The sequence below is a fragment of the Cygnus olor genome, chromosome Z (assembly GCF_009769625.2).
Source record: "Cygnus olor isolate bCygOlo1 chromosome Z, bCygOlo1.pri.v2, whole genome shotgun sequence".
In the NCBI taxonomy this organism is placed as follows: Eukaryota; Metazoa; Chordata; class Aves; order Anseriformes; family Anatidae; genus Cygnus; species Cygnus olor.
The window spans coordinates 13,984,556-13,995,019 of record NC_049198.1 but is presented as its reverse complement, the minus strand read 5'-3'; the positions used below and the strand labels follow the sequence as shown (position 1 = coordinate 13,995,019).

The 10,464-nt window shown below is 36.2% G+C and overlaps 1 protein-coding gene across 4 annotated transcripts in view; it reads left to right on the top strand.

Annotated features, from left to right (window-relative positions):
* The first annotated feature begins 1,769 nt into the window (after positions 1-1,769).
* The window catches only part of FYB1 (FYN binding protein 1), a 68,431-nt gene continuing 59,736 nt past the window's right edge, over positions 1,770-10,464 (top strand). For all 4 annotated transcript variants that reach the window (XM_040541135.1, XM_040541134.1, XM_040541133.1 and 1 more), the window contains exon 1: positions 1,770-1,884. In XM_040541135.1, coding sequence (XP_040397069.1) covers positions 1,882-1,884 — 3 coding nt within the window. In that variant the 5' untranslated portion in view covers positions 1,770-1,881. The remainder of the gene's footprint in view (positions 1,885-10,464) is intronic.

Sequence of the window (10,464 nt, the reverse complement as noted above, 5' to 3'; positions counted from 1 at the left end):
TAGTTCTCAAAGATATAAAGTTCCGGAAGTCTCATGGGAAAAAAAAAAAAAAAAAAAAAAAAGCAGCTGAGTAAACAAAAGAAAATTAGTGTCCTGGTTGTAGAAAGGCATTAGTGTGAATTCAGCTGTTCTACTACGCTCAAGAAGATCAACAGGGATGCAAGATACAAGAAAACAGATTATTTTAAAATACTGAGAACTAAGGGATATGAGGGCTGAGTGGTTTGGAAACACAGGAATAGTAGCAACCACATATCAGGGAGGTAAGTCTGTTACATACATGCAGTCCAAGTCTGGAAGAGTCTCCTGGAACCTTCTTTTCCTGCCCGCTGCCCACTACAGGTGGCCCTGAAGACTTTTACTACCAAAAGAAACAAGGGAGAGAACTGTTCCCCGGGTCCCTACAGTAGGAGAGAATTGAAAAGTGAAACTATACTGAAATGGTAACCAAAGAAAGTGAATCACACCCTGTGCTACAAATGCAGACCAAAAAAGAAGGTCTTTAATTGGTTTCAGTCACCATAAACTGTTCCTACTCAACCACAGAAATGGAAATACACTTGGTGAATGTTCCCGAGTGCAAAGGTAATATTTTCTTTTTCAATTTGTTTTTTCAAATCCCTTCTCAAAGGTGCATAATATTGTGCTCAAACACACGAGCTTGTAGCTGCCACACTAATTTTCTGTTTTCTAGAAAATAAATAGTAAGTATGTTAATTGCCTTTATAATTACCTGTAGTGGTATTTGCTATTATAGCTCCACAGATATATTGCACTAAAACTTTAATTGAAAACCAATGTTTTGGGACTGCGGCAATGCAGCAATCATTTCAGTGCTCTGTTACCAAGATTATGAGTAAATCTTGGTTTCATCACAGAATAGAGTTTAAATCTTGGTTGTGATACAGATACAGTATTTTCTGTTACATTATTATTGTTTTCATTTGTCCCTCATTGCTTCATACAAAGGTTGCTTATTGAAAACTTATCTGCTTTTTTATTTAGCAGTTGGACTTCACCCGAAGTATATCAGAGTCCTCACTTTCCCCTGCATTTAGCATGTGCTTCACACCTCTCCTTCCTTCCTTCCTTCCTTCCTTCCTTCCTTCCTTCCTTCCTTCCTTCCTTCCTTCCTTCCTTCCTTCCTTCCTTCCTTCATGTCTTTTCAATCATGTTGCTGAAGAACCTCTGTTTTAGCTTCCTTTGTTACACCTACCCCAGTGAGGTTTATCCCGTTTCTTCCTTAACTTTTTGTGCATAGGAGGTCTGGCGGTGCAGGGCTTTAATAACCTGCTGGACCAGAACAACCTTATTTTTCTGATACTATGAGTTATGAAGACATGATGAGTTAGAAGTTAGCGGACAGAAATACAGGTCAGCTTATTAGAGGAAGAATGTGGCTTCAGATTTTAAACATCTGTGCAAATCTGAGCCAGAAGAAGTGGTATATGAGGTAGGTTATGAAGTTCAAATACATGAAAACTTGGGAACCTTGAGTATGAAAGACAAAAAACTAAATATATTTGCTTTTTTAATTCTGCAAAAGATTAGTGAAAACGTAACTATATATTTTTCTCATCAGCATATACATGTTTTTCATTATAATCTTGGAGGTCATAAAATGAATGAATGCTCCTTCACTGTCATTTGTCCTTCACAGTGCTGCAGTGTATCCCAAACAAATGCTGTTAAAATTTCTGTTAGGTCTCTGATAATATGCAAAACAAGGATTTTGCTGATATCTTTTCCTGTGAAGGCTGGAGAGACCACATACACTTTCAAAATAGGAAGTGCACAGTGAAGGACAAAGAACATTTTTGACTCTCTCCAGTACAGTACATATTCTTTAGCAGACTTGTATGAGACAGAGAGGCAAAAACTATGGTAAGTACAGAGCTCTATTAATTTTATTTTTACTACATGGAAATGTAAGATTCATTATTAAAACTGCAGTGGATGTAACTGTAAAGCTCTAAACATATTTCTAATAATTTTCAATTCAGTTCCTTGTAGCTGACTTCCTGCTTTTGAGGGCATGAAGAGACTTTTTAGTTTTTTCAGCTTCTTCACCATGTGAACTGGTTTGTGTATGTCTTACTGATTCTGAAATTCAAGATTAAGGAAGAGGCAACAGCTTCTTTCAAGGCTAAGCGGACAAATTTATTTGTGTATCTAGGGGAATTCTGCAGCCAGGTGTCAATAAGACACCAAGCAAGAAATGGGAATGAGTAAAGACCCTTAACTACATTTCTAGGAAGCCACTGCACTATCCTAGTTTAATTCAGAAGTCCTTTGAAATGAAAAACAAACAAACAAACAAACAAGATTTGTGCTTTTATCTGTAAACTTGCAGCATAGTTGTATTTTTTACTAATCTTTAGATTTTTTTCCATAAAAAGAAACATTCTTAAAAATTCCAAACCTAAATATATGCAGCTGTTTTTTGAAACTATTTTACTAACAAACTGTGTCAAAAAGTTTGAGGCAAATGATTTTTCAGATAAATGGTAAAAATTGTGTAATCTGAATAGCCTTTCAGACTGTCTTTTCCCCAAGAAATAGTTCAAGACTCCTGGAGTAGCTTGTATATTTTTGTCATTGTATATATGCCCAAATAAAGCAATCTTTTCCTGAAAGTAGTGGTAATAAAGAGGTGTTTCTTATTTGAATATGCCCATCTTGTTCCAAGAGAGAAAAGGTACATTATGAAATATAGATAGGAATCCAAGCTACAGAATTTAGTATCCTCATGGGGAAAAATGTCTAACGTCCATTACAAGAAACTCATAAAATGACAACATGAAATAGGATTGAATACATAATACAGTTTACATTTAACAGTGCTTTGCAAAGTTTGGAGGGTTTTAGCTGAGTTTTTTTCTGTTTTATACAGTGATTGAGTTCTCCCTGAATCTGAAAAAAAATGGCTATGAATTGTTTAAATGACCTTTTGATATTTAAAACACAAAACTGATAATTCTTATTCTATTAATTTCTTTTGTAATGTTCTGTTGTAATGTTGCAATGTGTAGGATCAACTGAGAAAGACAAAAATACTATACTTGTTTACAAAAAAATTCAATTCAAGTCACTTGACTTACTCTGGATTTATGCATGTGTAAAAGGGATCTAAATAGGCACAACAGTTATAGCAAATTAGCATCTCACTGTGCTGTGGCATGCTGAACTCCTGTTGTTGCAGAGATTCTTTAACTCGAGTTACCAATTCAGGAAGGCCAAATATACATGAAGCCTTTGCACTTGCAAAATCCTGCATTAAAAGTTGTGAGGCAAACATAAAGTTGCTCTACTGGCATGACTCAATTGTCTAGCTGCTTTCACAGGAGGGTTTGTTTAGAAAGAGTATGCACATATGCAAATATGTTGGATGCAGGGCTTCTGCTGTTGCCAAAAGAAGTTTGAAAATAAGCAACAATTAACAGTGCCACTTTTTTTCTGTAAATCTCTCTAAAGCTCCAAGTTGTTTTCTCAGAATTCAAATATGATTGACAATTCAAAGTAACGCTAACTATGAATTCAGACTCTTCTTGTATTTACCTTACAAAATTATATAGCACTATGGGGAAAGGGGTGCTTTCATCTCTGCATCACAGGCATCCCAACAGCCTCACCAAGAAAGTAAATCATATTATTGATACCGCAGGTGTGGAAATTAATAGTATAGCATTATAAGTCAGACCAAAAAAAAAAAAAAAATTAACAAAAAAGAAGAAAGAAAAACAAGCTATTGAAGAAAGTAGAGTGTGGAGTAATGAAGGAAAGGATGTTTTCTGACAGTTTTACCCAAGGCTGATGTCAGAGTGGTTGACAAGACAAATTTATCCCTACAAAATAGCCAATGAAATTAAATTGGCACAATCTGGCTGGCTCTGTTTTTACTACATATAGGAAGAGATGGAAGGAGGAGAGCGAGGTACCACAGAATCCCAAGATCCATAGGATAAAAACCCAGAGTTCAGTATTTCATTTCTGATCATCACAACAGAGCCAAGTTTAAAACAAAACACATAGACATAATACCGCATGAAAAAATCATAGAACTACCCTAACAGCTGGTGGTAGGTATTGCTTCATGTGAGTTTGGAGCTGATGAATGCAAAGGGAAAAGGTCACATTTTCCTTTGACTTAAAGCTAAGACTAGCATTGATTTCTAAGCTAGAGAAATAGCATTTAACATGCCTGTCTTCCTGCAGTGTAACTGGAAATTCATAGATTCACTGTCAGAAGCAAAAGAACTTTTGAGATATGAGAATTCAGATAAATCCACTAATATAAATATGGCTAACTAAGGAAATTGGTTAATCTATTTGGATTTACTGTTTGTTAACAAAGAATTCTTGTTAAAAGTAATCCATAAAAGCAAAGAGAACTACTGGGATCCACTTAGTCATAACATCCACATGGAGATAGAACAGCAGTTAAACAGTGAGTTGTGGCACAGAAAGGAAGGTCATTTCAAGTTTACTGTACAGAAATCCCCAACTCTTTTTAGTATCTCATAATAAGATCTGAAGTACAAATGCAAACCTAAACCCACATTTTCTAAGTAGCCCAATTTGGAAGGCATTCACATTGCCTCAGCAACGTTACTAACTTCACAGTTAAATTGTGAGTTTCTGTCATTCACCATATATATGACCTTTAACAAAAAAAATCTCCATACTGGCAATTCTTGGAAACCAACTATTGTACTATAATTTGCCTTGAAATGACTCATTAATGGGTCAGTGCTGTGTTTCTGTTGCATTTGTCTTGGAGACAATTTCATCTGCTTCCAAGACAGTCAAAATATATTAGCCCTTTGAGAGCAAACATTTGTCACACAGAACAAATGGCCACTTAAACAAGTGGTCTGTTTTAATGGATAGTCAGGGAAAAAAAAAAAAAAAAAAAAAGCTTCTTCTTATTTATAAGTGGTTATATCCTAAATGAAGGAAAAGTGCCCCCTTGGGTTTCTTTATTTGTTTGAAAGAGTATGTACAACAAAAAGTGGAATAAGCACTTATCCTTAGATGTGAGTCAGGCCTATAAAGTGACCTAGCAGAGGACAAAGAAATACATTAAGGGGTATGTCAAAGCTAGGGATGTTTGTTTCCTGAGATGCTTGCTAGGATTACATACTTTATCATGGACAGGGATGCCACACACTAGATCAGCTGCCCAGGGTCTCATCCAGCCTGGTCTTGAACATCTCCAGGGATGGAGCATCCATGACTTCTCTGGGCAACACGAAGCATGTAATTCATGAGTACGGTTATTAAAAAATAAAAATAAATATTGCAGTCTAGAAAAAGTGATCTTGTCCCCAAGGCACATGCAGAAAAATACAGAATCTGGCATGAATGGAATGAACAAGCTCAGTACCATTAGAGTCGATTAATGAAGTACATAGAACCACTGAAATATGAAACAGAATTAATTCCACAGACCACATAGATTCAAACCACCTCCATTCAGAAATCTACAGTGTGTGATATCCTGACTTCTTTTAAACCTATTTTTTCCTCTAAATAACTTTGTTCATTTTTTCATTGATATACAAGGTAGAAGATGCTCTTTTTATAGAGGTTTCAGGTTTCATATAATTATGGCTTTTTTTCTTTTCCAGACCATCATACTACCTAGAGGGAAAACCCTGAGGGATTTCCAAACAGTTATACTAACGCTTCCTCTTAAACTTTACCTTCAGAAAAATGAATATGATCTTCTTCATGGAAGATATGAATCTTCCATGATCTGACTTTATTTCTTGGCATACTTCTGAAAATGTTTCAAGGTCCCAGAGTTGAGTTGCTTTAGTTAACAGTGGAAGGTGCACAAACACGTCATGCTTTCAGTAAAGCTGTACCACTGAAGAGCTAACATCATTTCAGCAAAGGCTAAGGTTGTTCAAATCGAAGTCTCTCTATTTTGCCATGCTCTCATTTGAAATCAAGGGGAGAAAGAAGGTGATGGTATAGTTTCACAGATAAAGGAATCTGCTAATTTTTCAGCTTAAATATTAGGAAAAAAAAATTTTGAGGATAGTAAAGTATGGGAACAGAATGCTTGATCAGACTGTAAAAACTTTGCCATTGGAAGCTTTGATGAAAAGATTATGGAGACCTATTTTTTTGGTTAGCCATTTTAGGAATGAGGCAGGTATGTTTGACAAGATATTATCTTGATGTTCTTTCATCAAGGAGGAGTTCAGAGTTTTATAAGAGGTTTAAACACCTTACAAGCATTGTCTAGTTCACAAGAAAAGAAATAAAGGCAAGGAAAGGAGATGTCAATACAAGGTAGATCACGTGAAACTTCAGGCCCTCAAACTTTGTGTGTTCATTCTAAAAGGCTAAGACAAAGTTAGAGACAAATATGCAGTGTCTACAAATCTGCACTTGATAGGCTCAAAACCTGCCTGTCTTTGAATATGTCTCAGATTTTGACAAGAAAGTTTTGGTCATGCAGATTCCCCCATTTAAGATTGCTTATGACTCATTTCAATGTATTTATAAATTATGTATTCTTCTCTATCTCATCAGATTATCAGGCCCATTTGGAAGGGACTGCTGCATCACCAGCAGTTCAATTGCTCTGTGACCAAAGTAGACAAGAGGGAAAGAGTTACCTTTGGTGTGTCATAGATAGATAGATAGATAGATAGATAGATAGATAGATAGATAAAGTGTTTGGAGCAGTGCATGGAAACTAGATCTAAGTGAGTGTTGTAATTACTAGTCTATAGACACACTTTACACTTTCTCCTTCTCTGAACCAAAGAATCCTCACATATTTCATGCAAACCAATCCCTGTCAACAAAAGAGGTGGAAACCTCTCACCAACCATTATTAATATTCTATCTGGTGCTTAGGGCACTCTCAGGAGAGCTGTGGGTTTCTCTTATATTGGGGTTTATTTTTTGACCACTACCTAGAGGTAAATGAAATTTAAGAGCAGCTGATCATTTTTAAAAGGAAAGGACATTTTTCCAATAACTGAGATGCCTCAAATTTTCCTCTATAATAGGATATAAAAAAAAAAAAAGAGAGAGAGAGATATGAGGGATACCAGGCCAATACATTTTAATATCATTATTTTCACCAGGAAAAAAAAAGAATCCCTGTCTTCTAGTGCTATATTTTATGTCCAACTTTTGTGTCTTGATGGAGTCCTGATGATTCTGTACCAGAATACACAAAAGTGGCTTCTCTGACAAACAGAAGACCTAACCACACTCTGAAGGACCAGTCTTGCAAGGTATTCTGTGCAAAGTGACCTCTACCTTTCTGCGAAGACCAGAGAGGCCACTGGACTTCAGATAGCCGCAGAAGTCCAGCAACTCATGTTATGCCTTGCTTAACTGGCAACACAGCTGATTTTGAAATTGCTTTGAGTAAAAAAAACACAACTTCCAGGACTAAGAAAAAGAAAACGTTCAGAATGCTATTGTCTTTGTGAGCCAGGCACACTTCTCTGTCTGTCAAGCCCAAGTGAAGCACAAGAAGCAAAGAGAAACAAAGACTGAGAGAAACAAATCTGAGAGAAAAAAAATATTTTTTTTCTAGATCTTTCAGATACTTTCAAAATTATTTGAAATACAAATGAACATCTGTTTCAAATAAATCCAAAAATTCTTTCTAGCTCACTGTATAAGACACCAAGGAAAAAGTGTAATGACAAAGCTAGTCAAGCAGTGGAAAAGTAGTGGATTGTCTAGAGTATATTCTAAGACAGCCAAACTCTGTGCAGACATAATGCCTAGTGATGCTTCTATATTGTTACAGAGGGCCAAACTACACTCAGAACATCTCAAGCTCTGGCATCCCTGTTATCCCAAAATGTCTTGCTGCAAACATGAAAGACCCATTATATCATTAAAGAAAAACACTGGCAAGCCAGAACTAGCTACATGTAGATATGTTTGTGATCAGCCCATCCACACTAAAATCAGCTTGGCCTACTTAACAGAAGTAGAATGAATGAGCTAGGTATCTAGATGAGAAAACAATAAAAATTATTCATAAACAAATGTGAAGCAGAGACAGAACATACCACATTTAATTACCTCACTCTAAGATACAAAATGATCCCAATCTTTCCCTTTGTCACCCAAGTTATAACATGAAAAGCATTGTATTTTATGTGTCTGCTTCTCCTAGACTAACAGTAAGATGTACAAGTTAATGCAATGCTCCCAGTGCTGCCAAACAAAATCAGCTTTTTAAAACACCAAAGCTGCTTTTAAAGGAAGGAGGAGCTGAAAAAATACAAACATTTTGCTTTCAAGAAAAGGCTTACACATCTTGACACCTTTTCTTGAAATCATATTTGGTCACCGTTTATTACAGCTACTCCCTTTCTCTATGCTCTAACTCAAAGACGGTAATTAGCAACATTTCCCTAATATCCTCTTCCTTTTGAAAACAGAATATTTATATTTATATGAGAACTTTCAGTAGTCATTTACCCTACCCATTTCTCATGTAACTACATTGTGAATGTCTCCTGATAGTTTAAGACACAGAGGAATATGTGCGCTTTTTATTTCTTGAAGTTGTAAGTGAATTGTTTTAATATATTTAAATATTTATCAGTAAGTCATCCATATTTGCATCAGCAGCCTGGGATTAAGACCCTGGGGATATTTGTAGGTCCATTTTAATAAAAAGACATTTTTTTAAGCTATTTTTTCTTACAGAGAGAACATGCACACTATTCTTATTTTAATTAAGAAAATCCAACAAATCTATTATTATTATTATTATTATTATTATTATTATTATTATTATTATTATTGTCCATCAGAGTTTAGGGTTCTTAATAGAAATAATGTGAAATGAACAAAAATAGCATCTGGCTTCAGCAACATCCCTTAATCCAAAAGCTGGAATACACAGAAAATCAATATTAAACAACAAAAACAACAACAAAACAGATATGAAGAAAACAAAAGCATCACCCATGTTATTGTATTGAAGTTGTGAACAACGGCCCCCTGCTTTTCATGTCATCACTGAAAGCTGTGAAAATTCATAGTAACTATTTATTATGTGTTCTTAAAAATGGGACACTCCTTTGCCAAACTCAAGCCATAGAATTTGTCAAAATATATATTTAAACTGTTCTTGAGGGGCTTACATTTTCACAGAATTGAATGAGGATCAGAGAATTTTTATGCAATTTGAATTCACAGCTATGGCTGGATGTTCCTTCTATTTCTGCTGACGCATCTCTAACGCTTGTGTAATAAAATTTTGAAGAAGTGTCACAGCCACTACAATATTAGAGCCCTTCTCTAATCTTTTGAGAGTGTCTGCATTTTGATTCTGTGGACAAGTCATAGGGAGAGTGGTATTCTTATTCTCACTGGAGGAAGAAGAAAAATGTTTGGAAATCATGTCCCCTGTTCAAAGCCTCGCAAAACAGTAATTTTGCTACAACCATTGATCTGTTCCATCTCTCAGTATTTTTTTCAACTATTTTCCCAATCCTTTTTGAATCTTTTTCATCTTTTCAAGTGTTTGCAGGCCCTGCAGTTTATCCCACAGTGGTTCTGTCTTTACAGCTGGCCCCACTTAGACCTTTTTGGACCTCTGTCTCTAATTTATTCATTACTCTACAACAACGTTTTCATTGATCTGAATATATTCCTTACACATCATGAGTTTTCTGTCAAATCTCTTTCACTTAGCCTCTGAGAGCAGCTGACAGGGCTAAAATTTATGTACTGGCCTTCAAGAATGAACTGACCTACCTTAGTCCAACACTGGTGCTTTCTTCTTTTTGCTTTTTTTTCTCTCTTTTCCCCACCACAGCCAGTAGCTGTTCTATCCTCCACAACATATGTATCCTGTGCAATCAAGGAACTTCACAACAGCTCATCCTTAAATGGATGCCCAGCTGACTAGCCTTAGCTTTCATCAGTCTAGCCACTGCTCAACAACAAAAGGCAGTGTGCACATTTCCCCATACACTTTGTTAGTCCTTGGAGCAGAAAAGCTGGTATGTGCAGCCTCCTTATCTGTCATGGCCTGTAGCCACTGTGAAGAGATAGTAAAACTAAAATAGACCCTGCTGAACTAGGTTTCCCCTTCTCATTTCCAGATTCCAGTGCCTGCAAATAATAGACACAGCAAGCTACACTTTCATGATTAAATGGAAATGGCAATGGAAACAACGGGCTTTCGAAACAAGCTGCAAAAAGGGAAAACCCAGCTGGACGCACACACCCTGGTGAGGGAAACCAAATAATGGAACAGATAGCCTAGGACTGCAGCATCTCCATCCTTGCAGGTAGTCAAAACCCAATTGGAGAATGCTCTGAGCAATTAGGAAAGTATTGGCCCTTCTCTGAGCAGAAAGTTGGATAAGATGACTTCCGGAGTTCCCTCCCTACCTAAATTATTCTGTGAGGCTATGATTCATAATGGGAGTGGTTCCTCCATTAGAGGTCACCGTT